The following is a 26,876-nucleotide window of genomic DNA, read 5'->3' on the forward strand; positions in this document are numbered from 1 at the left end:
TCCTGATGTTTTGGTGGCATCAGATACAGACTTGTTTGTTCCTATGACAGATGAAACAGCTGGTAATCCCAAAATGAAATCAAGGGGAATGTGCAGCCTGAAGAAACACGAGGGGAGCCCGTGCGGAGCAGCCAGACGTGTATCTGGTACAGTGTCTCCTTCCGCAGAGAAGGAAAGCTCCTTTATTTTACTTCTTACAGAAGACCGTTGTGGTGTAGGTTTTTCTCTAGAATAGATGTATTCATACAGCTATAAATAAACAAGCATAAACAATTACATTTTTTTCCTAAATCATATTTACATAGTTCATAAAATTCAGCACATATAGCCATTTTCCTCCCTTCTTCTAAAATCCTGTTATTCTAAAATGCTGTTATCAACAGTACCGGCAGCAAACGATGCCTTTGAACAGACTCATGGTGCACTTGAAAGGTAGTTCATCTTTTTGGCAAGAAAAAATTCCATTAAATAAAAGGATTTGGGTATTTAATCTGTACAGATTTAACATAACAAAAAATGCTATATAAACATGAAGTTGTCCTAGCCAAAAAGCAGAGAGTATCAGTTACCTAATAAATGTATTTATAAGAAATACAGTTCACAGCAGCTAACTCTTATTTTTTTTTTTAAATGAAACCTGTAAAAATAATTTCTTAATTTAAATTACTCAAGCAACATTTCTATTTCAACTGGGTTTTGATTGCCTTAGAGCATTACTCCAATAAATAACAAGACAGCTGTACGCAGATCGGGTAGCATTCTGGCTTTGCATGTTCCAGCCTAAGAGTGGAATTCAAATAGTTTTTGGTCGCTGAGGTAGGCACAGGTTATAATAGGCGTCCTTGGTCCAAAACTCCGGCCCCTTCCATCCACACCAGCCCTGTCCAAGAAAAAGCAAGACTGCATTTAAATCTACTGTGAATTCTGTTCTTCCTATCTATCGGATCTATTTTATTTTATCAATTTTAATCTACGCTGTACTAATTCTTTTCAAACATCCATAGAATGCAATGACACACAATTCCAAAGTTCTCTACGTGCCTGGAAACACATGAAGGGAAAACACTTCACAAGAGTCTTTATCTCTCCCCCTTCCTCCCCCCCCATCCCAAAAAGCAGCATACTTTTCCTTTTCCCCCCCCCACTTCCTGCTACCTTCTGCTGCTACCGAGACTGATGATTTTGAAACTCCTATCACTCTCAGAGTTTCCGTTTCTCGTCTTGAAGAATCTTTGCCTTCTTTGGGAGCAGTTGATATTTCAGAGCCAAACAGAGCTCCTGCTATCAGGGGATGTGCTGTTGATCATGATTTAGCAGAAAAACAGTCTGACAAAGCTCTTTACCACTTAATTATATGAGGTGTTTTTGAAGAAGAGCGCTACAAGCCTCAGCCATTATGGGCCAACAAAATGATTCTTCAATAGCTTTTATAGTTGAGCCCAACCCAAGGGTATCAAATAAAGGTAGAAAAGTTGCTATGTGCCATTTAATATTAAGAGGAGAAACTGATTACTTAACACCTATAGGATGATTTACCACGTTCAGAGTTCACATTTCTGACTCCATTTTTACTGTTTTGTGATGTGCTATGTCATCCCTTTTAGTAGCTTTAAATATGTAAGCAACATTAGATACCCTATAGTTCTTTACCATTTTCCCAGATTTTCAAAACCGCTGTTTGACAACAGTACCCACCCTTTAAACTTAGTTTAAGGCCTGATCTGAGAATGCCTGGAGCTGGATTTTTTAAAATTTTTTAAACTTTAAATAAATAGTTAACTTCTCTACTTCAGTAACAGCATTTGGCAGGCTGAACAGATGTTTCTGTTCCATTCAAAATTCCAAACACAGTAATTGTATATACTACTGGGTAAAAGGGGAAATGGTTTAATTCAGAGAAAGTAAAGAACATTTCTTTGTACTATAACAACTTTATGTAGTTGCTGACCCAATATGTCTTCTCCGAAGACACTAAGTTTCAGAAATTAACATTAAGAAGCATACTTGCAAGTTAACTGGGATCAGCACTTGCTCCGTAAGGAACGGAGAAGCCACAGAATGGCCAATTTGTGTTTGGCCGTGCATTACTTGTTTAATGCCAAAATATATGTATATACATACATATGGGTGTGTATATATAGGGATGTGCATCAAGCCTCACCTTCTCCAAAACGACATGCAGATCTTCTCCTCCAGTGTAATGCGGGTCTAGAATCAAGTATTTTATGTGCCCTGTAATCTCATTCCACGCCACTCCCAATATCGTGTGAGCCAAAACACCTCCACCTGAAATAGCAGAAACACAAATTGCTCAAAATTTGTCACTGAGATTGGCTAAATGTGCAAGCCTAAAAGTACATCAACACTTTCTGTTAACAGATTAGCTTGGTTATCAAAATGATTCTGAGCTGTCCTACGTAAGATTCTTCACGTTATTAAACAACATATCTTTACTACAACTAGGCAAGATTACTTATTTTGCTTTACTTACTACAACTAGAGAATTTACTTTCCAAATTTCTTCCATGTCAGCAAGGCGGGTTAAATCCTCAGCACTTCCGCCGGATGAAGTCAAGAATATTTCAAACATCTGTTTTGCTCACTTTTTCTTTTAAAGAAACTTAACTGTAGAAAAGGAGCGTGGAAAACTTCCTGGTTGTAAAAGGACTAAAATTAGAACAAAAATCAGAATTTCTGGATAAGGGTTATCTGCTGTTTTCTATTAAGTCCCATCAATGGGTATGAGGGGCAGAGAAGTAATTTCTGAGTCCCCTTTCTCCAGCCTGCAAACAGGGAGAGGGGACATTTTGATGAGCGGGTCGGCCCTTGCGCGTTTCTTTCAGATCGCAGGAGTTCACCTCCTTGGGATGCTGCAGTCCACACAACAGAAGGAACTGCAAAGACCCCAACAGAACAAAAGCAAAAAAAAAAAAAATATCCCCCAAACCCACCCCAAAAAGCCAACTTCCACCACCCACCCCAACAACAACAATCAAACCAATCTACAAAAGAGCATTACAGGGAAGGATAAGTTACAGACTACAAGATTTTTCAGTACAGAATTCTAAATTCTTGAAATTCAGATAAAAAGGCTGCTGAAAGGCCAAGAATATTTCATACCAAAATCTGGACTTCTGGCACCTCTAATTTGAGAGAGTAACACTATCTTTATGGAGTGCCAAACACAGATTGTGAAAATTGCTAAAAGCGAGCTTTTATTAAAATTATATTTTCGATAGCCTTCATTTTCTAAACCACAGCCATCTTGGAAATAGTTCAATTAAAGTTTCGGCATTCTTAATGAATGGCATTTCTTATGTTACCAACATTTCAGATTATTAAAACTGGTCTTAAAAAGAATTTGGGGAACATCCTTCTCTTCAAAGCCAGATAAACATTACTCTTCTGTGGAAATTTTGGGGAACTGTATGAACTTCTGCCGCTCCAGCAAGACGTAGTCAGCTCTCAAGTTCCAACTTCAACAGTAGCTTTTAAACATCACCATTTAGATTGACTTTAGTTACCAGGTTTAATTCTGAGCTCAGGAGAAATACGGGAGTGAAAAGATACCAGCCAGACTAAATTGTATCATTCTCCAGGCTCCCTTGGGAAAAGCATAATTTTTAATTAATCCAGAGTTTTAATTAACTCTTGTACAGTAAACTGAAGGGGTTTTAATTGAAATGAAATTCAGCATAGGGAGGCCATGCACTTTCACTGGCATCCTTCGCTACTCGAGCACTTACCAATCATAACCGGAGTTCCTTCAGTCTTGAAGTGATTAGCAAGCTCTCTTCCCTGCAACGCTAGCTCGGAACCCTGGCTAGGTAAGAAAAACAATATATTTTTTTTATCCTCACTAGACTTAATTCTCTAATTATCCATTATATTTGTTAACTGCATAGGTGAGTGATTAGAAAGTGGCTTAAGAGTTTTTCTGTGTAAATGCCCTGGGACAACCCAAAAAGAAGTTTTTTAAAGGAACTTGTAGATTCTGGTTGGATCAATGAATCTGCTATAAGCCCAGCCTGCCACTGGAGCACCTGGAGTCACCCAGGTTCTGTAACATGTCTGCTGCTTGTCTCCCACGGTGGGGACAGCCGGTAAACCCCAATGGGTCCCTCCAAGCGGCTGAAAAACAGCCTGGCTACATCTGTTTGAAGTAACAGAACTTCATCAGAAACAACAAAAATAAGGTGTTTATAATGATGTCTCTTAAGACAGCTCTCCACTGTAATTGCACAGGCAATTGCAGCATCCATACCCAAGCTGGCTTTAAAAATCTAATCTCAAATAACATTAGCAATCTGTTCAAAGCAACACTGAATTTAGCTTTGTTATCATCTCCCTGCTCTCCTTTTCAACCACAGGACAAAAGCAGTCGACATGGAAGAGAAAGGCACACCCACAATACGTGCAGGCACCCCGGGATTTGGAGCTGAAGACATGTGTCTGACGGAGACTCCTATTCCCCCCAGAAGACTGACAGTGCTCCCAAAGAAGCTAGGCAAGGAAATTCATACAGGTATTTTTAATATCTCGTCTTTGTATTTCTTCATATAGTGGTTAACCTTTTGAAAACCCAAAGAAAGCCTGTGTGCCTGGAGAGATGGATTCCTGTGGTCCTGGAGAGATGGATTAAATGCAGATAGAATACAAAACCGGAACTCTGGGAAACGGTGGATTTACAGTAACGGATTCACTGCTAGTGCTGCTGGTGCACCTGCGAAGTCTGACTTCCACAGAGGGTTAGAGGTGCTAGCTGGAAATAAGCCCAAGACAAAAAATGCTCTCTACTGCCAGTGACCAGCTGAAAGAGATGCACGGCTTCTTCTCAGCATGGCAGTGATGCTGGTTTGTCATAATCCTGACAAACACTGCTGCTCCCTGGTAGCAGCGCTACAAGTAATTCTGCCGCATTCACAAAGGAATCTATTCCATATTCTTATGTGCAGGAATAAAAACCTTCATGCTGCCAGGGCCCGTCACAGCTGCTGTAAATAATAGGTGGATCAGCTGCAAATATAAGCTCTGGAACAAACAAGATTAAAATTGGCTATATAAAGCTTTACAAAATATTGAAGAATTGAATTATTTTCCTACTGTTAAGAATCACCATCACCATGGTCACATGCTCTTTTAGGATATTTGTGATGCAAAGGAAGAGGCTGAATTCCCCATCAGTTTGTGTACTGTTAAGCCATTTATAGCAACTGCAAACTGGAACCCCAAGCCCGCAGGAAATTTAGCAACCCCTTCATCTGTAAGCACTGAGCACAACCAAAGGCAGGAGTACAGGGTTTACAAACAAGAAACCCTTAAAAGATTTATTATCTCTTTTACTATCTCCATTCTTCCATGTATTGTTATGGCAATCTGCATTCCAAGGCCTTCAGTCTTTTTAATAATTACTGAGCTATTAAACAGATATTGATTCTTACCTGACAAATAATATTTTGGACGTTATTCCAAAAAGCTGATTCAAAACAAGCTGTACCTCAATGGAACCAATCCATTGCCGTGACCCAACAAATGCTGCAGGCTTGTCTCCAGCATCCACCAGGGCCTTTGCAACATCATGATGAAGAAAAACAAATGTCAACGACACACAGGAGGAAATTCCACCGCTTTTTGTGAACAAAGATGGTTTATATGGGAATGTGTTTTGAACCTAGCTGGTCAAAAGCAGACAAATGGATGTCGAATTCATTCACTGGGGTTCTGTTCTGGAAGTGTCACTTGAACACAAACACAGACAGTGCCCATAAGCACAGAATATAAAATATAACCCTGGGGTGGCAAGCACTGAGCTGTCTAATCATGGAGCGCGTTGTTGTACTGCAGAAGCCACTTCACAGACTGAAGTGCCCAGATTCCCATTCCAAGCATCTCAGAAAAGGATCTGCAAAATAGTGGTCTGAGGAAGAGGCCACTGAAATACACTGACGGCTGTGGTTTATTTTAAACTCTTCTCCATTCTAAGGCTTCTATGTTACATGCGGCACTCCAGAGGGGCCTTTTCCGCTCAGGACCCGAAGCCCACTAAGTCTCCTGAAGGCTACCGCCCTCTTCTAAATGCCTCAACATACTACAGGAGCGCACGGACTTCAGCTGCTTTTAGGTGTAGGTGTGGACTGAGAAATGTTCAGGAAACGCAGTTTTAACTTTAGTGCTCACATGCCTGGTTAGGTATGATGAAAGTTGTTTTATGGACTGAATCAAACTTTGCTAAAAATGTTCAGTAAATACAACACAAAGAACTATTTTGAGAAGACTGAAGATAATTGCAGCATTTCTTGCTAGGCGTGCAGTATTAGCTACCCAAGCCTACAGTTTTTCTTCAGTGCTGTTAACAGAAATGAATGTACACAGGCAGGCACTCGAATTCACAATAGAAAAAGCAGCAAAGGAGAACTCAGAAAGCAGGAAAAGCCCACTACTCTCAAAGGCAAGGTTGCAAAAGAAGGCAGTAAATCAACGCACAGCATCTGGGGACTAATTCAGCTGTCACTGAAGACAAGAGTCAGTTTTAAAACTGATTTTAATATGACACATTGGATTCCTTCTTTTCTCTCATTTGGCAAAACCAGTGAAAATGTCCTAATCTGAGATTCTAACAGAACATTAATCCAAGGAAATATTTAGAAGACTATTTTAATCAATCTTATTTGTACAGATAACGTCACCGAACGCTGATGAACATATGGAGACAGATCACCTATAATAAAACTTGTTAAAAATAATAATTAAGTACTATAGTTCAATTTAAAAGATAAATTAGAAATACCACATAAATCCAAAGTCTAAAACATACGAAGTTGCTATTTTAAAAATAATCTATATGAACTCTTCTAGACAAATATGCATAGAACAATGAATCTGCTTAAGCGTTCTGTACCTGTTGAATTTCCTTGTGTGTCGGTACTGGCCTATCAATGTAACCTTGGTGCCTGAACCAAGAACAGATTGTCTGCAAAGACCGATAGGCACAGCCCCAGCCACTGTCGTCGATCCGATCCTGCATATAGTGGTGGTAACTATACACACCATGTACTAAATAAACCTGCAGAGAAAGAGAGAATACACATGCATCTCATCACACGTGCATCAATTCACGGAGAAGTCATACACCGTGTTGTTTGTGCTGTAAAAAGCTTTCGGTTGGGGACTGCAAATCTTTGGAAGAACTGAAGGGTTGTTATTCACATGATTGCTCCTCCTGTTTTTGTCTCCTAAACATCTCCATTCATAGATTTAGTTTCTTGTCCTGCTTCTGAGAAACTTTTAAAATACACGCTAAAAATGTGTACATCCTTTTCCAAGAAAATGCAATTTCTTTGGGACAAATACAGCTAAAGCAATGCCATTTTGTGCAGGGAAGCCCTTTTACTTAAAAGGCCAAGTCAGCTACTTCACTTTTACATCTATACAATACCGACTATCTAAATTACAAGTCTCAAGTAAAATAAAAATACTTTCTTGCAAATGTTTCAATTCAAACTTACCATACCAGACTCCGTACCAGGTGAATTAAGATGTAAATGTGGATTTCTCAGATATCCATCTTTATATGGTTCATCTGGAAAATGATAAGCATTTGCTCTCTTGAAATATGGTCTGTCACAAGGCAGATTGAATAACCCATGCAATTCCTACATGCAAGTTCGAATAAAAATAAAGAGCACAATTCAAATTTTGTATTAAAACATCACATTGTAAGTAACAATAAAGACGTAAACAATTGTAACAGCATAGCTTAGCAAATTAATGTATTAAAATCTGCTTAATTAAACATTCAGCATGTACCATTTACTGCTAGATCTCAGCTCTCAGAGGAAGCTCATGCAGCCTTACCTCCTATCTACAGGGGCCACTACTTTATGCAGTCCTGTTACACAACGCCTGCCGCTGGAGCCCCACTGAAGATACCATGAGTGACAAGTGTCTCATGAAAGTATGATAAAATACACCATAGTAGAGAAGGATTACAGTTTTATTTATGTAGTAGTATAGATACACACACTCTGAATTATAATCTTAACTAATACTGAAGACATCCAAATACTACATACTGAGACAGATACTGAGCTTACGGTTTAGGCAGATTCAGTCTATTTTTAAGTCTCTTAAGCACTGTTTGCAACACAGCAGCCACATTTAAAGAGATATATTGCCTTCTTTCACAGAACTTAAGAGTGAACTAAGAGATCATCTGGGATAATGCGTGTAACGCAGGTAATAAATTTTATGCAGATGACCCAACGCTGAACCCAACTACATTAGCTACAGCAACACTTGGCAACCAGTGGGTAAGACTGAGCAGAAGACAGAGCAGGAAAGACTTAATGTGCCCCTGATGCCTCTGGCAAATGCAAGGAATAGATGAGGCTTTGCATACACAGCAATGCTTCACAGGGAAGAAGGAAATGAGAAATCCCTATGGATTCCACACCTCTAAGGCAGAAGACTTTCCCCACTCTAAATATGTGAAACTGTGTGACCTGAACGGGTATTGGCCAGGCACATCTCTCCATCGGAATGGACTGCCACATCAGAACATTTTCCACATCATCCATACTCCTTTTTCTAGATGTGCAAGTGCAGAAGGCAACAAACAAACAAGAACTAGCTAAGGCTGGTCAGCTGTGAGCTGCAAAAAGCAGCCCCCCAAAACAAATGAAACCAACAACTCACAACCCCAGGAAAGAAACCAAAACAAACAAAAAAGCCCCAACCCTAATCCCTTCAGGACACGTGTTAAAGCCTGAAAACAGTAACACACTACAAGTAATCTGATATTCTACCAACAAAGTGGAGATGTTCAAAGAATCCAGCATGAGAAGTATAATTTAGATAAAAACTATCTAAAACAAATCCTATGTTGTTTTAAAGTTTTGATTGTTCCCTTACAAAAACGAGATCTGATGCATTTTATAAAAGAACTTCTAATAAATAAAGCTTCCACATTCAGTATACTGCTTCAGTTATAATAAAAATAAATTTAAAAAATAGCAGTATCTGTTAGTTTTTATTCTATGTTGGCTAAATGAAAAGCTTTACTACTGCTTCAGTTACAATAATAACAACAACTAAAAAATAATTTTAAAATCAGGTTCTGTTAGTATTTGTTGGCTTTACCTTTCTGTAACTTTCCAGTTGATCATCGGAAATACCCGTAGGATACGAGATTGTTACAAGATGATTTTTTCCTGGTAACATGAAATGAAATTGTTCTGGCACCACAATTGATGTTCCCTTCATGTATTTCATGATACATCTTTCCATGTCAGTTAATTGCCTGTGAATTGCTTTTACCAGCAGATTTTGTACCCTGCAAAGTATGAGGGAGAATAGTTAAGCAGAACAGCGACGGTGGATCATTTTCTCTCATAGCTCTGATAGTTATACAATACTTATATGCATATTTGCACCTGGTCTGATGAACTTAATAATTCCATGCTTCCACTCCCACAAAGCAAGACAGAACCTCACGGTGCTTTACTCAAAGCACGTCTGTACACAGAAACTACTCCCTAACGATTCAGCCCTCCAAAGTGCAGGTGCCCAGCTCTCCTATCAGAAACACAACCATTATGAGCATTTGCCAAAATAAAAGCCACATCTGCGATTATATGGGTTTTTTTTTTGCATTTTATCCACCCCATTTAGCGTCCTTCAGAGTCAAATCCTACAGAGAAAATGCAAGGAAAGAACACAGAGGGAGACTCATCGTTTTCCACCCTCACCCACCCAGCTGCAGCCCCTAATGTAGTACCAAGATTACAAAGGCTCCAACTCTCATTTTTATACACACTCACATACTTACAAGAATTTTTAGAACATTTTCCTGGCTTTCTCAATTCCTTGCTAGGCATTGGCTACAAGTTATCAAATCAATCAGACATGGATAAACTGAATTTTTTTGTAGATAGCAAAAGGATTGTTTCTCAAGATTATTAAAGCTAACAACTGTCTACAGTAGCTTTTAGTATTTACACAGTTAAATTCCATTACAAAAATACTACACACTACTTCAATTAACTGATTAATGATATCACATGAGAGCTTTACGTCACTATTTCAAGAAAAAGCTGAAAAATTACAAGTTCAGGATAACACTTACTTTCCCCATGGTTCTTCTGGAGAAACAGATACAACGACATCAACTGGCAACGTCATGTTAACGTAGTGGTGTTCCTTATTTTCCCTTTCAATGACAGGAGCCAAAGCAGCTAATGAAGACGTCATTTCCAACATGAGGTCTACATTGACTATCTGCTGCTGCAGAGAGTAAAGACACCACTAGTACACCTCCAACAACACACGCACCAAGAAGGCAAAAGTAAATTGTAGACATTTGGTATCAAACTCAGTAATGAAATAACTTAGTTTAAAAAAAACGCTAGTACTGCTAAAGACAAACTTCTATGTGCTGATCTACCGTAGATGGATCTCTGCATTCACGCTGAGTCTCAATAACTTTAAAAGGATTCTTTAAGTCATGTCAATGCCTATTTGTGTACGGAAAAGCCTATGGAGGAAAGATCTAAAAATTTTTAAATGATAGGTTGTCGGATATAATTTATTAGCGTGGTGAGACACTTACCGTATCTTGTAACTTTTTATCCTTTTTTTTGCCAAGCTTTCGTTTGGTCTCATCATCTTGATCAAATCTGAAGTATCAGCAGAAAGAGACATTGCTATAATATGAAATTAAATGATTTTTAAAATTATGTATTTTTAAATATACTCACTGTATAAATCGTCTTATCTCCTTACAAGCGGATTCATCAGTCAGCTCTGGAACAGTGTTCACACCACTGTTAGGCCACACATAGACTGAACTGTGGCGAATTCTCAATACAAGAACATCTGAGGACAGTTTGTTTGCAAGATCACTGAAAACATATCCTAATGCCTTCTTTGTTGATGCCTCTGAAACACATAAAGATACAATTAGCTTAGAAAATTCCCTCACCTGTTACTGGGCACGCATTTAAAAAAAAATTAAAAATCTATGTTTTGACTTGGAATAAAAACTTAAGAGCTGTTATGGGCAGAAAAATGGCTACGCAAACAAAAACTGAATAAGATTTCACTTTGCAGGTCTGTCTGAAACATTCACACTCATACCTGCCTGAACAAAAGCATACTGTTTCTCTCAGATGCTGGCAGATACAAAGAGCTGAATGAATTACAGAAGAATAACCTACCCCGTAGTCAATTCTCACATCAACAACTCTTAACCAAGCCCACAGCTGCAAAAGAACTTCTCTGTACAAACTTCTATGTATGGTTATATTTAATCTTTTGACTAAATCCTGGAGAGATTCACTGAGTCACATGTTTCTGACTTCATACCAATATCCATAAATACAAATCAAAAGCATAGTAAGTTTTTGGAAACGCAGGGCCTACACTCCAGCTGCAGACCAAATTTTGGCCAACATACACCTGTAACTGTAAGCTGCATCCTCGTCAGCCTGAATCTCTATTATCTGTGTGGATGTTTGTCCTTCAGAGCATGACTTTACTTTTTAAATTTCATCCCCTCCTTACAGCCTGAGCCAATATTGGATATAACAGAGCAACTTTTGCACATTATGAGAATTGTTTTCCTCACTGAGGAGATTAACAACCATTACTTAGAATACAACGTATACAAAGCCTAACAAGCCATCAAAGGCTATGCTGAATTGTAACTCTTTAATGCATTAACTTAGATTTAGCCACTATTAGTTGGCTTTTGCACTAGGAGTCCATAAAAACTGCAATATTAGAAAAATCAAACAAAACCCAATGTATTTAGCTAAACCTCCTCTGAAAGACTCAGTGCCTTCAAAGGAGCAGTCTGCCATATTTATACACTAACAGGTGTCAATACCATGCACCTGGGCAACCTGAATATCACTCTGCTTTAAAATTCACTACACTGTAAACAAAGTCAAATAAACCGCCTTTCTCTGAGGATGCAATTCACAGAAAGCTGCTATACATGAGGCCAACCTATTCAACGCTTCTATTCCACACTGTGAACTGAAAGGAACCCGAGTTCCTTCTCAAGGTTCACCCATACAGAATTCAGAGTTTCTAGGACAGATACGTCTCTTCAAAATGCAGAATGAGCTACAGTTGAGCTAAAGACACCCGTGCTCCTTCCACACTCTGCCCCGTGACAGCTCAATGGCTGCTGATACCTTTGAGCAAACTCTCTGAAGTGAACGTCACCTCACTGTAAGAATGTGGGACTACAGGAGCCTCTCAATGCCGTATGGTCTAGTGCCAATTCCACGTGGAATTGCAGTAGCCGATCCTGCCTAAATTCAACAGAGTAACTAGTTAGCTTGTTAATCTTCCCCATTTCTCTAGAAAGACTGGATCACAATCTCAAAACTATATTGCTAATATAATCCTATTATAATGAATTCACTTTCATCAAGCTATTATCCATTTGCTTGGAGTTTCAGGGCCAGCTTTGGGATTCAACCTGAAAAGTGATCCCAATACCATACCCATAAGTAGGAAAAATATGTAAATAAAATTACCTAAAAATGGCAATTTAAACTTCACTTCAAATTAAAATAAAAACCCGCGATGGAAAAAGACTGTCAGAAAATGATAGGAGCTAAAGAACAATATTTTTGTACTTAACCTTTACAGGTTTTGGAAAAAAGCACTTAACATCTGGTGAAATACCAAGAAAACAAACATCGTAACTAGTTAATTAACATTTATATAAATAACCTTTTATTAAGAAATCTATTATTGAGACACACCATCAGTAGTTGCCAGCTGAAATGCAAGATCCAAGCCTCCCCTTATTCTAAAGAGTATGTCCATAGCTTCTAGAATTACCTAAGGAGAAATAAAAAAGAGGCAATGAAAAACGCACAGTTATTTCCCACACGCTTTCTCTCGAGTTACAACTGCCTGTTACCGAGACACAGCGTGTCAGCGCACCGGTAACTACTGCAGCTGCTGAGGGCACGAAAGGCCAGTGAATAAACAGGATGATGAAGGGCACAGCTGTTTCCATGCCAAATCCCTGCCCAGGGTTGATGTGATGTTTTATATCACATGCCCACGGGGCCGCGACACCTTCTCTGAGGTGCCCCTGGGGGCTGGAGGCCCAAAGGCCGCTCGCGGCCTTTGGGCCTCCAGCCCCCAGGGGCACCTCAGAGGACCCACCGTGGAACGGGCAAGGCCAGCACCAAGCCCTCAGCTCGCCCCGCTCGCCACAGGACCGAGGAGCACCTCAGCCCGCTCCCCCGCCGCCATTTCGCGCTCCCCTCAGACTCACCACGTCCCTCCCCGCCGCGGCGGCAGCCGAGCCCGCCCGCATCGCTCTCCCGCCCCGCCCCACCCCCGCGCAGGCGTAGTCCCGCCCGGCCCCGCACTACGGGGCTGCGCAGCCGCGATCGCCTTGGGCCGTACCAATGCGTGGGAGGGGGGGAGGGATAGGGGAGAGTCAGCCTGTTGGACTTTCCCGCCTCCCGGGCAACCGTGCACCAAGCGAGGGCGATCGGCCCCGGGGGTCGCCGGCGGCTGATCGCCTCTCGCTCCTCTCGGCGGTGGTCTGAGGCCAGTGAGGTACCGGTTCCCTCATATTCACCGGCCGGTCGTGCCTGTGGTGGGGTGCGGCGCGGGGGGAGCCTTTGTGGCGAGTGTTGATTTAGGTTTTCTGCACATCTTTGAGGTAACGGCGGTTTCAGATTTACTAACAAAGGGTTAGGTTGGATGGTTTTTAACAATACTTAATCATCAGCCCGTTATCAAAGTGATTTAACAAGATTTGCTAGAACCAACACGGCGCGACTCCGTTATCAAAAATGGCAAGGTTCACCTGAGACGAGTTTCCTAAATCAAATCACACACCCACATAAACCACAAGATTTACCACACGAGTTTTCCTAAATCACACACACAAACACGAGGCTTGCAGCAGAGTTTCCTAAATCAAATCACACACACAGAGGTATAGAGGTTACCCTATGTAATTAAAATCTTTTTCTTTTTGCAAAAAAGTAGTAAATTATTGGTACAAAATGATCTTTGAAACCTCGAGAAATACAATAGTAATGAATTACTCTTTTCCTTTGTCGGCATCTGTCCGTGGGCAGTCTCTGAAATCCTCCTGAAATCTACCTTTCGAATTTACCTCACAAAGTCTACACTTTTATATCCTCACGAAATCTAATCTTTGAAATCCTCATGACATCTACCTTTGAAAATCCTCACAAAATCTACACTTTAATATTCCTGCAAAATCTCTTTGAAATCCTCACGAAATCTGCCCCGAGAGACGTCCCCGCTCAGGGGGAGGTGCTGGGTCACGGCCTGCTGCGATCCCGGGGAACTCAAAGGGTCCCACTTGGGATGGCTGTGTATAGGATTGGAAGATGAGGGACTTTGGTCAGTATTTCTCCATTTTGGCCACAGTTTTTGTCAGGTAATTCTGGTGCCTTCCAGACGGGGCCGCGATCCATGCAGCAGGAGGTTCAGGTATGGTTAGGGGGTGCCTGGTTGTCCCGACTCGCTGCTCCTGTAACCATGACAAGAAAGTACGTGATTGTCCCAGCTCACTGCACTTGCCACGAAGATAAAGAAGTGCCAGATCGTCCCAGCCCTGCCACCAAGACGAGAACACAATTTTGGCTGGTCCTGACATCGCAATGTGGCTCAATGGGTCTGCACCACCACAGCCTTCTTTAGCTTGGGCAACTAACCAGAGCTGTACTTAATCTAGTTGATGTGGTATCAGTGCTCTGTGGGAAAATACTGGTATTTCCTCACCTTTCCTACACATTCCTTGGGAGACACTCCAGAATTGTGCTTGACCTCCCACTGCTTCGCAATGCTGCGACTTCAAGGCCAGGCCCATCCCCCTCATTACATCTCCTTGGTTGTGTCGAACTGCTGAGGTCCAAAAATCCTTACCATTAATTCCTCATTCAATGATCTTTACACTGTATAACTAAATTCCATGTCTATTTGTTTTTGATAATTTATTCCTATCCTCCTCGTCAATAACACCAACTCGCTTCATAACAGCAAAACCATAAGTTTGTTTCCGAGGGTCAGTTTTCTGTCATCTTTCAGTGTTAGTTGTTGTCGCCTGCCCAGTGGTGCCTTACCTGACATCTAGATCTACCACTAATCAAAGAACAATCCTGAGTTTATCTGATGAAGCGGTGGTGCATTTTACAGTGTGAAACTCCACACGTTGCAAAATAAATTGCTTCAAAACTTCTGCACGTTTCCTGTGTGCTGACCGTAAGCACAATGGGGCTAGCCCTTCCATCGTACAGTGTTCCAGCGTATTATTTTTTATAATACAATATATATAAAATCTATATTATTATATAGATTTCCACTGCTGTGCTGCTGCCACCTTTCCGCTCTGCACACAAATGCCAGATACAGCTAATGTGTGATATTAATCTCTCAGAGTTTTCTGCTGCCTGAGTTACTTTTATTCCTATTTTCCATCTTGCCTTTGCCCCCATAGTTAATACCAACATGAGACTTGATGCCCATTGTCTTTAATCTGTATTCCACCCTAATGTTGTAACTTTCCTGCTCTCTTTTGAGCTGTATGGACACAGATCCTTCAGCTATTTGTTTGCATATCCTTGATTTTTTTGGTAATTCTTGTATTTCATGACTTTCAATAAATAGCTTTCCTAATGTATTAACCAATTTCTTCTACCTTAATTTCCATTCCTGGTGAACTTACCATAGATTGTCATCTTCCTCTCTGGGAATCAGATCCTTGGGAATCCTAGTGCTAAGCCTGCTCTCTATTCAAGCCCTTGAATGTTGACTAGATATTTTCCTTAGTTTTGGCAGGCTCCAATGAGGGTAATGATGAAGAAAAACTAACAGTTACTGTAAATCATTTGCATTAAAACCAAGAAGTTGGAGATATTTACCATGACCAGGTCTTGGATTAGTTAGAGGGTTTATAAAATTCCACTTTTATGTGTTACCCCAAATTTGTCTATACACTGACCTTCTATACCATTATTAGAAAGTGACTGAAAACCATTGCTAGAGACAACCCACAGGAAGAAGGAGGCTGCTTGGCGAGCTTTATTGCTAGCTGTTAATGCCACCAAAACCTCTTATCTTGGTACTTTGAAGATACTGGTTATAAAATTTGACCCAAACTACGTAAATTCAGTAAGAGTTGTACCAGTTGTATTACAAATACATTTGATTTTCTCTCTCCGCTCATGTTTAGAATTCTTTTATCAGAGGAGATATAAAGGTGTCTAAATCCCACATAATCCGTTTGTCCTATGAGCACCAAAGCTGTCGATCATATCGTAGGTTACTTTCTTCATGTTACATTTATTGCTAATACTTTTAACCAAAACTTCTTGCATTTGACTTAAATAAACTTTTTCTTTACAGGTGTGGACTGCTTATAGACTTTCACAGTCACAAACAAGCAAGGATAGTTCAACCCTCTTAGTGCAGTGCCCTGTCACACAGATCAGCCATGCCTGCCGAAGGGAAAAGTGATATGGAGAGGATCGGCCTCTTCAGTGAAATGGGTTATATTACCATAGGAGATAAATATGTACCACGTTATATGCGTAAGTGCATTTAATTTTAATCACTTTTTAGTGATAGGGACCACCTCTAGTATCCGTCTACTTTCAGAATCACTTTTTTCTAATGTGTTATTTTTTTTTTGTTAGCGTGAACTGCTTTTCCATGCATATTTTTGCTCAGGTCTGTATTATTAAGAGAAACGCTTGATTATGTTGGAACAAATACATCGAAGAAAGGAAAAATCCAGCAAAACTGAAAAATATGTATGCAGAATAGATTGATAAAACCTTTTAGTGTATACATTTCTTTTTAATATTAATTATCTGCAAGTTACCAGTATTTTCCTGCTTTTGTGAAAAACAATAGTTTTTGTGTGCTTTTTCAGCAGCTTTTCTGTTTTTGACAATTACATTGTCATTATTTTTAAATTAGCGTTGCAATTTCTTTTCTGTTCTGGTCTGAATCACATGTGTGAGATTCCCCATCCTGGTTTGTTAAAGAATATTTTCTTTTTCTTGTTGTTTAATGGGAATGCTCACTGAGAAAGGTAATTTTTGTAATTAGGAAGGGTACTGAGGTTAACCCTCAGTAGCTGCTTTGAAGTGATAACGCGAAATAATCATGGCATCCCAGCACAGGCATTTCTGCCGTGGTGTGGTGTCAGCGATGATCATGTCCCCCCAGCTGACATACCTCTACCACACTGAGCTTCCGGGGATTCAAAACCCAGCTGGAGGCACGTAAGCTCTTCTACCTGGCCTGTAGTCAGTAGGAGAGAGAGATGTCCTCTGAAGTCTTACTCGTAGTATATAAACAGGCATCAGCTCCAGCTCTAGAGTAACCAGTTTTCCTCCGTTGCCTGTAAAGCAAGTGCAGGAGTTAGAAAACTAAAACTAGGTGCTGCAAATACTTCTCATAGTATTGTCTTTCAGACACAACCGTTTACGTGCACCGTTTACAAATTAAATGCTCTGTAGTACATTCTTTGAGCCGCCCTGATCCAGACCTTAGGTTTTTTATGTAGGCTAAGAGCAGCACTAACGCTGAGCAGTTATTTACAGTGCTTACTTTTTTAAAGGCGCTTTTAATGAAGCTGCAAGCAAGAACAGACAGATGTTACCTGGGGGGACCAAAACATTGTCAGCTCTGCAGGCAGGTTATTTTGAGCCCCAGTTTGTGAGGATTTTCGATGGTGAAGCCTACTCAAACCCTGTTCAGCTAAGGAGACGCTATAGATTGGCAGAATCAAAGAAAAATTTGGGCAAAGCTTTCCTCCCAAGTAATGGAGACAAATTGCCGTAAGTGTTGTGACAATGTTTTAATTGACCTTTTTTCTTTTCTGTACGCTAAAGATGGTTTTCACAGATTATTTCTTATAAAACCTGTAATGGGAGTACAATATTGTTTTTTCATACAATGTGGTGTTAGTACTGAGGAAAGAATTTTGAGCAACAACACAGGGAAGGCTGAACACAGGTAGAAATCATGTCCTGATGCTTCCTCTTAACTACTGTTTTTTGCTGTAAACAGTTTTCTTAAACTTTAGCTTTTTATTTTTGATTAAGATGAAGATGGCTATGGGAAAAGGGTGTGGCTAATTAAGAAATGAATGTTTCATTTTAATTTAGGAGGAAATCTCTTGGAACTTGTCAGATACAATATCTTCTCCCATTTCTGAGCCTCCCAAAATAGAAATGACATCTATATTGCATAAGCAGTAGGAAAAGGGGCCATTATCCAAGTGCAACATTTTCCTTTCAGCAAATCCCTATCCATTATCTTTTAGGATAATTATCTTTTAGGATGATCAGAATGTGTTACAGAGCTGAGGAATATATGCAGAATATTAAAATAAATGCATCTTTGCTATTTGCACAACATTAATTGCATGAGAAAGTGACACCAATGCAATTGGTGTCATATAACTATTACTAATCACATGTAAAAAACAGATAGAGACTGGTTACTTATTTATCATTATTATATTATTAACCATACAATCTTGTTTTGTTGTTGCTGCAATAAGAGACAGGAGGATTCAATCTGTGTACAGGGCCTAGTGTTACGGTCCCATGGTTCTATTTAGTCATATCTTTCTGCAGCTTTGTTTTTGGAAAGTTTGGAGAGTTTATTATATGTATCCAAGTGCATATATATATACATATTATATGTATATATATTTTAGGATGCAAGGATTAGCTATGTTCTGCTGTATGTTACAGGAACATCTTAGCTTTCAATAGGAATGTGAGACATGGTGTGTACGCTTTCTTTTGGATATACATGTGCTATTTTTGACGGGACAATGTGTGAGCCCACGTTCAAAACTTTCTTTCAACTACAACTTGACTTTATAGCAACCAAATTATTTATAAGGGTTTAACTGTTAGGAACACCTAGGCACTGATTTCAAATCCGTGTCAGTCAATGAGAGTCCAGTTCACTTACTTTCTGAGTGAGTCCAACAGTGGGAGTCCTGCTTACAACAAAGACCTGTTAATGCGCTCTCTTACATGTACAGCCTCCACAAATGCACTTGTTGGCTGTGGGAGCAGCAGCTTCTGCTCTTACTCTTGTTGCAAGACTTTTACATTCTTCTAGACATGAATTTTAGCAGAGTTTCTTTTTTGTCTTTATCCTCCCCTAACTCCCTACTGGCAGAGTAGTGCAAAGCAGAGGCTGGGAATGTGGTTAGGTTGCCTTTTAATGGAATCCTGAAGCAATTATGGAGAGCGATTATATGTTTCTTATATCCAAAACTGGCTCCCATCATAACTACAGAACTAGTGCAGAGCTCTGTTGCTGTTCACTGCGTTGCTGTTCTTGGCTGCCTGAATGATAAGCAGCTCTTGGGAATCTTGCCTTTACAATGGAGCTGCATTTGTTATTGGCTGGAAATGGAAAGGTTGCGATGTCATATTGAAGATGGGACTGAAGCCTGGACCTTTGTTTTCTTCATATGTCTGTTCTCTTGTCATTTTGTTACTGGCATATAAAAAGCCTACTCACAGAAGTGACATTTAAAGAATATGAAATAAAGCACTGAAGAGCTAGGAAACACCAAGATAAAGGTTGTCTGTGCATTGTCAGTTTGCCCATTTTTTTCTATATACGGGTTTATGAAGTCCCTGAATAAATGGAGGGTAATAATAAGGCAGGTTGGCATTCTGTGCAAAGATGACAAATGTTATCTTTGCATCCTAATCCTGCCACTATTCATTAATGACCCTTTTAAGCAGGAAGTCATTAAGACGCTGTACTCTTTCCCCACTATAATTGCACAGTACAGGCAAAGGAGATTACCTTGGCTATCTGGGGTAGTTGACAGATCTCATACAGTTGCCCGTGTTTATTTTTTCCTGTTCTGTTTTGGGTTTTTGGGCTGCAAGGACAGAGGGTTGGTTGGTTGGGTTTTATTTTTGACCACAGTAGCTGCAGCTTTGTGGACCAAATTGCCGTTCAGCTGTTTTCACTAGTTTCTCTCAGTCCTTTTCTCCTTTAGTGGCCCTATGATGATGTACTTTTAGAGCATGTCCTACACTTGTCAGCAAATACTGGTTTTCAAGTTGGTCTTTAAAAAAACAGTCTTTGTGAATTCCTACAGCTTTGTAGGCAGAGGTGATTCTCCTAAATGAGCTGTGCTTCCTTTTACTTCCCTTCTGTGACAAGACAGAAAGTTAACTAGTCCTACCATCTCCCAGAAAAAAAATCTTTCAGGCAGGCACCCCACATTGCCTGCCCCTCCATTATCCTACCAACACTAACTTACTGTTCTCTGAAAACTTGTTGGAAAGACTGTCCTCTTGTCATCAAGCCTGTTTAACCTATTCCTCTGGGTCTCTGCTTGTGAATCTGCCTTACCAGTGTTACTTTACCTTGGGGCAAAATAATCTCTATTAAGCATATTTATATTATTAAAATACCTTAAAACTTCACCTCCGCCGCCATCTTGTTTCTTTTTTGTCCATAACACTGTGTGTGGAATTGCTGTAGTAGTAGATCCATGCACAATGGATCTGATCTGGTTTTATGTTTAACTCTTGAAATGTATTATTGTTTGGATTTTCTACTTGCTGTGGTTTTAGCACACCGGATATGGAAAGCCTTGAATATTTACAAAACATTAATTAATGTGTTAATTTGCTATTTTTAGATGTGGACTCGGCAGCTATTATGGAACCATAGGAGGTTCGTATACATACTTCAGTCCACAACTGAAAGCCAGAGAAAGATACGTTCCCCCTGGAAAGAATTTTTATACTAATCCAGGAAAGAAAGGAACTGGATATGGGTAACTTCACAATAATGCTTCTTGTAGAGTATTTTATTAAATGTTTCTTGAGTTTTGAACACCTGAGTACTTAATTTTGTTTTTACAGTTATGCAAACCTTACCATAGGCGAACAATATCCACATGAATCTGATGGGTATGAAGTAGAAAGAATAAATGCAAAGGTAAAAATATTTGTCTTTATTATGTATTAGTGTTGTGATTATTCATTACAATTTACGTGACCTTTTTGTTCCCTGTGGTGTTTCCTTTAGCTTGAAATCTCTAATATTTATCTACAAAGAGGAGGAAGAAAACAAATTAATGCTCATCCTGTGTAAAAAAGATTTAGGTATTGTTTGGTTATTGTTTTTTCTTTGAGACATCTGGCAGTATCGCACACAAGCGCTACCGTTCAGGATTTGACCTTAATTTTTTATTTGGAGACCTTAAGCTACAATGCAATAATGACCAAACAATGCTAACAGCAAGAACACTAATACTTCTATGTTTTTGTCAGGAGAATGGTACTTCATTATCCTAGATGCTATATTAAAAAATCCTGTTACTTTTTTCATATAAGTTCATAGATCTAAGAAAACTTGTAAATTTGCTTGCACTGGTTTTAGTTAGCCTGTATATTTTCATCATACGTAGAGCAAGATGGGAGCAGGAGGACATTTTTTGGTCTAGGGTAAGAACAAGAGTAGAAGAAAAAATTCAGCTACCTGCAGTTGAGACAAATTCAGAGTCAAGCATGCATATATGGATGTGTGCCCAAGATACAGGTTCACAATACTGTTATACACATCTTAAATGCACAGCGCTTTTCCTGACATTTTCCTAGCATACTTTCATAGTGATTGTTGTGCTTCCTGGCCAGTGAATCTATCTTCCATTATACATGGTGGGTATATAAAATACCTCGATCATCAAACAAGAGCAACTAAACTTAGAGTGAACATTCTCCAAGACTAAATTTAATGCTTTCCATTTTTCTCTTAGAATAACATACAGTAAAAATCCTCAAGATTGTTTCTTTCAAAGTATTTTTTTTACAGAAAGCTCAAGAGGAACATAAACGGTTGCTTAAAGGAGGGCCTTTCAAGTTAAATCTATATCCCCAGGCGTATTTTGACACGAATCCCTATTTTAATGACAAACCTTTGCCACCTGTGAAGACACCTCTTGCAGAGAAGCCAATTGCATCACCTTTCAAACCAAGTTCTCCTGCTAAAAAGGTTAGTTTGTCTTATAGCTACGAAAGACAAAAGATAAATGTTCAGATATTTCTTGTTAAAAGCTTCGCTTACAGTACAGAAGATAGAAGTAAATGTTTAGTTTTGCTATTCATTTCTTATTTTTCTTACAAAAGATATTATTCCATTTATTTTGTTTTCCATTTCCAAAGCAATGAAATCTTGTTTGACCCAACAACCACTAACGAGCTTCAAGTAACCTAAAAAGTGTTTCTGTTTAAAATCTGCATAGTGCTCTTAACATACAGTTAATTAACTGTATACACCACAAAAAGATACAAAGCAGAAGGTTATGCAATAAATGACAGTAAGACTAGATTACTGCAGCAAAATGAAATGCTTTCCTATATTTCTGTCAGTCACTCATGTCATTTTTGAACCTGCTAATTACTCTCAGCCTATATAGACATATAAAAGGTAATTCGTAGAAGTGTCATGGGAATGGATGGCTGGAAGGAGCAGAAAAACTCAGGTTAGTCCCTCTGCTCAGGAAAAGGCTGCGGAATAAACTCAGGAGTTATCTCTTGCTTGTCCATCAGCAGACACAAAATTGGAATCCGTTTTAGAATTTGCCAGCTATTCAGTAATTAGGAGAAAAAGAGGCAAAGGATGGAAAAAAATATACGTGGAAGGGCTTAGAGGGCATAGGAAATAAAGCTAGTATGAAAGATATATAGGAATATAGTTCATTAGTTCTGGTTGCTTAGTGTCGTTATTTCTTAAAATCAAAATGGATATTTTTCCATTCCATAAAGCATTCCATCTTGATTTTTTTTTTTTTTTGAGATGAGATACTAAACTTATGCCATTCAATTTAGGCTTAACCTTAATTTCACTTTGAAATGGGTTTAAGATGCATAAATCTCTTAAATAACTCCAGAGGCCTAATACAGTAACACCCCTTAATCTATCACTTTTTGGCTCTTCATTTTGGAGTTCCATTGTCTGTCAGTTAATCCTGTGCTCTGCTAACCACTGTTTTCCTACTATTATGTACTTCGCCCCTGACTTATTTGATTGACGTAGATTCATCTGGGGAAGATGATGATAGCAAGGAGAATATAGCTATTCAAAAAGAGACGGCAAAAATGCTTACACACGAATAATTGTGTTGGGTGTTTGGCCTGATAGATGAGGCAGCTGAGATCTCTCAGAAGGGAAATCCGTTCAGAAAAGTTACCTGCTAGAAACTCAGCACCTCGTCTGGCTGACAGTGCTGGTGATCCTGCTCCAGGCTCCCCATCCTTCACACCATATATGCTTTCCCCATATATTGAAATTATGCTGCTTCCCAAGCTACTGCACACTTTCCCTCTCTGCCATGTAAATTCTTAGGGGGAAAATTGCTTTATTGTTGATTGAATTGCTTACTGCTGTACGTTTCAGGCATGCAGCCTCAGCAGACTAGGGGGTTTAGCTGTACAAGGGGATTGCAAGGAATTAATCAGGTCTCTGCATGTTTTTTAATGAAAATTTGCCACTGTTGTAGCACTAGTGGACATAATGTTTCAGGAAAAGCCAATGTGGTGTTCAGTCCTGTATGTCGGAAGCATATTGATAATAATGACCAAGCCCTGCTGTCTGTAACAATCCGTACACAAGTACTGGACGTGGAGGTGTACTAGTAAACTAATAGTGACATAGGAATTCTCTTTTTTTTTTGGCCACAACATAGCTCATTTTAGTGAGTTATGTTTTTAATTTTTCTGTTACATTTTTAAGATCCTTTCCTGAAAATCCAGACTTATGGAAGAACATTTAAAATAAGGATTCATCAAAATAATGACTAAAATTTTCCTTGAAGTTTCCATTGCAAATTTAAGGAATATATATATATTTATATATAATATGATGCAGCCTGCTATTCAGTATTCTAACTTGCTTTTTCATGAAAAATATTTTAAATAACTCAATTATATTATAGATTGGCACTTTGAAAAGTTTTTTTTTTTCCAGTCAGGGGGCATGAAAGGAGGCACATTTGATCCTTACCCAAGCCATTCCGCTGACCCGTATGTAATTAAAAAATCGGCGGCTGTCGCAACTACTAAAGGACGACAGATTTTTCATCCTCCTGCTGGACCAAAAAGCAGACCTGTTACAAGCATAATAACTTTAAATGTCACAAGGTAAGCTCCTTTAATTTGAGCTCATATGCTGACTACCAAAAGTCATTAGCGCAGCTGTTTATTACTGTCTAACATAATTGAATACATCAGGAACAAATTATTAATGAAAGGATAAGAAATGCATGAAGAACTTGGCTTTCAAAATTTATTCCTACTCTGTAAATTCAGGTCACTTTATAAGGCTATAAGTATCATAGAGACCTTCAAAATCATGCTATACAGATTTCACTGGAAAATTATTATTTTTTTATTCTTTTCTGACTTGATAAATGTAAAAAGACCAAGAATGTTCCCGTTGAAAGCAAAATCTGTTCTTGTTTTCCCTCATGTTTATGGAATAAGATTGGCTCCCTCTGCTGGCAAACAGAATATTAGGCAATTTAAGCTTGTGAAGCTTTTGAACCAATGTCACTCAAGTTGGATTCCTAACTGCAAACATGTCACTGTGCAACGTCAGACGAGATTTATAGCACACAGTGCATGTATATAGGTAGATAAGCACATACTTCTTTATTTTTTTTGTCTTACTAAGCTATAACCCTTATATTTAAACAATTTTTTTCTGGTGTTGGCTCTGTTGTAACTCAAGCAGCAAATCAGGACTGTGTTCTTTAGAGTTATTCAGAGAAATCATTTTCAAATACAGACTTCTAAGACTGCATGTAGAACAGCTAGGCATATTATTTTGCATACTCCACAAGTAACATGAAATATTTTAGAAATACTTGATTAAAATTTGAAAAACTGCCTTAGAGGAACCTGCTTCATATTTGTGATTGGTCTTTTACATATTGTATGGGAATTCTAAGAAAGACACCTCACTTATTCACCCATTGCTGTTCTATTTATGTTATTTCACCATGTGTCAGCATTTGCATAACCACTTTTTAAGTTGTAGGGATAGTTTGAAGTTTTTATTTACACTGTCAAGGCAGAACCCGAAGCTACATGTTACTCCACATTGCTTTTCCTTACTAATGGAAAGTAAGAAAGAATTGAAAGTAGCTTTTTGGTATACCAAAGAGCGTGGTAACTACTGATGTAAGAAAGTACAACCTTCCATGCATGCACTCGTGTTTTTAAGCAAGTAAAAGGCAAGAAGAATGGTATATTGGTCTGAGTAAACTTCTTATCGTTATAATTGTTTGTATTATTGCTTCATCAACAGAATAAAAATTCATGTTCCCAAATGAAATGTTTTTATTGGAAAAAACCCCAGAACTGTATGTGAAGCAGGTTTCAAAACTGAGAGGGGGGGACTGATTGTGAAGTATCACTATGCGCTTACAGATACAGTTATGATGGACTCGTTAAAAATACTTGTAAAGAGAAAAATTTCACATACCCAACAGAAATTCCAAAGAGAGAAATTAAAACTAGTATTTCAAATTCTCCACCACTGTTTCCCTCCTAAGAATTTTAAAGAATGTATTTATTTTTGGTTCATTGTTCCTAGGTTTAATAGAATGTGAACTGAATTTATTATAAGTATGAAGCTCATAGCTCATAGATTTTAAGAAATGTGGTAAGACATTTTTGAAATGATCTGCTTCCCCACTGAATTATGGTTCTTTATGTACTTTCCAATAAAAAGCTTATCTTCTGATATTGGACCATAATCCTATAATTGGATTTGCTAGTGAAGATTCTTGCTCTCATGCAGAGCTCTGTTGAAATAAATTTGACTTCATGAGAACTGAAGTCATTACATCTAATTATAGGACTGAGTGTACCACAGTTTTTCATTGATACAAAAACACTTGTAATTTGTACAGTGTTATTCTACAAAAATCTAATAAGTTTCTGTTCATTTTCATTTCAGATCATTAAATGTAAAGAACTACAAGACTGCACAGCTGACGACTTTTTAGGTACAAAAGGTGAAATGAAGGGTACATTTTAAGACTCTGTAAACTGTTAACAAAGCAAATAAAATGTGAAAAGTGGGATTCGAGTATATAGGGCAATCCAATGTGTTTAATTATTGAGAATGCAATCTTCTATTTCTAAATATAAAGTGATAATGAATAATTTAAGAGCATTTATTTATTAAGTCTAAGGTTGTATTTTTATATAAATTTTCATCTTATTGCTGAACTGGGATTTTGCAGTATACCTTTAGAAAACATACTTTCTAATGAGTAATTTGGGTTGCAAATTGACTATATATTGCTGAACTGTCTTAGAAATATATAGTTTTTAGTTTTGCTGACCTTTTCAAAATGACCAGTGTCAAGTGTTGTTGAAAACCAGACCATGAGCAGGCTGTTATGAAGGGAGGATTCATCTCTTTTCCCAGCATCTATTTACCACACTTTCTGAATTTCCTGACAACCGTAAGTGCTGCCATGTTCTCCAAGAGCAGCTTAATTTCACTTTGTGTACATGGAAGGTTCCTAACAAATCTAATCCATCTTTCAAACTAGCTTCTTCTCAGATGGAAATGTGATCCTAAATGTACACCTTGCCTCCATCTTAATAATTTTTTCATGTTTTTATATGTGATCCAAGAAATTTGTTCAGGTAAATCAAAGGTAACTTATTATAAAAAGTAAAAAAATACTCAGCATTTATTATTACATGAAGACAAAATTTATTTATTCAGTTGTATTAAAGATTTTACGTACCACTGTAGAATATTCATGAAAGGGGACGCTT

The 26,876-nt window shown here is 38.6% G+C and overlaps 2 protein-coding genes across 6 annotated transcripts; one reads left to right on the forward strand and one right to left on the reverse strand.

Annotated features, from left to right (window-relative positions):
• Nucleotides 1–142: 142 nt before the first annotated feature.
• Nucleotides 143–13,346, reverse strand: UFSP2 (UFM1 specific peptidase 2). 5 transcript variants are annotated; one of them, XM_054202531.1, is made up of 12 exons: nucleotides 13,301–13,346; nucleotides 12,777–12,855; nucleotides 10,755–10,935; nucleotides 10,607–10,673; nucleotides 10,124–10,278; nucleotides 9,139–9,331; nucleotides 7,506–7,652; nucleotides 6,899–7,063; nucleotides 5,442–5,566; nucleotides 3,747–3,823; nucleotides 2,162–2,286; nucleotides 143–880 (listed from the first exon to the last, which is right to left on the reverse strand). In XM_054202531.1, the coding sequence occupies exons 1-12, from the start codon at nucleotides 13,340–13,342 to the stop codon at nucleotides 794–796; spliced, it is 1,443 nt and encodes a 480-aa protein (XP_054058506.1). In that variant the 5' UTR covers nucleotides 13,343–13,346; the 3' UTR covers nucleotides 143–793. The 5 variants fall into 5 exon arrangements, 4 of the variants coding, with proteins under 4 accessions (XP_054058506.1, XP_054058505.1, XP_054058508.1 ...); XM_054202530.1 differs by having other exon boundaries at nucleotides 10,124–10,281; XR_008466563.1 differs by lacking the exon at nucleotides 143–880 and adding an exon at nucleotides 2,492–2,667 and having other exon boundaries at nucleotides 10,124–10,281.
• A 117-nt stretch (nucleotides 13,347–13,463) lies between these two features.
• On the forward strand, nucleotides 13,464–26,509 carry C5H4orf47 (chromosome 5 C4orf47 homolog). Its single transcript, XM_054203404.1, has 8 exons — nucleotides 13,464–13,590; nucleotides 16,417–16,601; nucleotides 17,639–17,858; nucleotides 20,714–20,851; nucleotides 20,940–21,015; nucleotides 21,892–22,071; nucleotides 24,046–24,218; nucleotides 26,041–26,509. The coding sequence occupies exons 2-8, from the start codon at nucleotides 16,505–16,507 to the stop codon at nucleotides 26,087–26,089; spliced, it is 933 nt and encodes a 310-aa protein (XP_054059379.1). The 5' UTR covers nucleotides 13,464–13,590; nucleotides 16,417–16,504; the 3' UTR covers nucleotides 26,090–26,509.
• Nucleotides 26,510–26,876: the final 367 nt, after the last annotated feature.

Source organism: Rissa tridactyla, chromosome 5, assembly GCF_028500815.1.
Source record: "Rissa tridactyla isolate bRisTri1 chromosome 5, bRisTri1.patW.cur.20221130, whole genome shotgun sequence".
Classification (NCBI taxonomy): domain Eukaryota; kingdom Metazoa; phylum Chordata; class Aves; order Charadriiformes; family Laridae; genus Rissa; species Rissa tridactyla.

Coding starts and splice junctions, on each gene's coding strand:
- C5H4orf47 (XM_054203404.1), top strand. CDS start 16,505: ATGCCTGCCGAAGGGAAAAGTGATATGGAGAGGATCGGCCTCTTCAGT. Junction 16,602..17,638: donor ATATGTACCACGTTATATGC/GTAAGTGCATTT, acceptor ACTTTTTTAAAG/GCGCTTTTAATGAAGCTGCA. Junction 20,852..20,939: donor AAGAAAGGAACTGGATATGG/GTAACTTCACAA, acceptor TTGTTTTTACAG/TTATGCAAACCTTACCATAG.
- UFSP2 (XM_054202530.1), bottom strand. CDS start 13,342: ATGCGGGCGGGCTCGGCTGCCGCCGCGGCGGGGAGGGACGTG. Junction 10,936..12,776: donor TCAGCTGGCAACTACTGATG/GTGTGTCTCAAT, acceptor TATGTGTTTCAG/AGGCATCAACAAAGAAGGCA. Junction 5,567..6,898: donor CACACAAGGAAATTCAACAG/GTACAGAACGCT, acceptor GATGTTGCAAAG/GCCCTGGTGGATGCTGGAGA.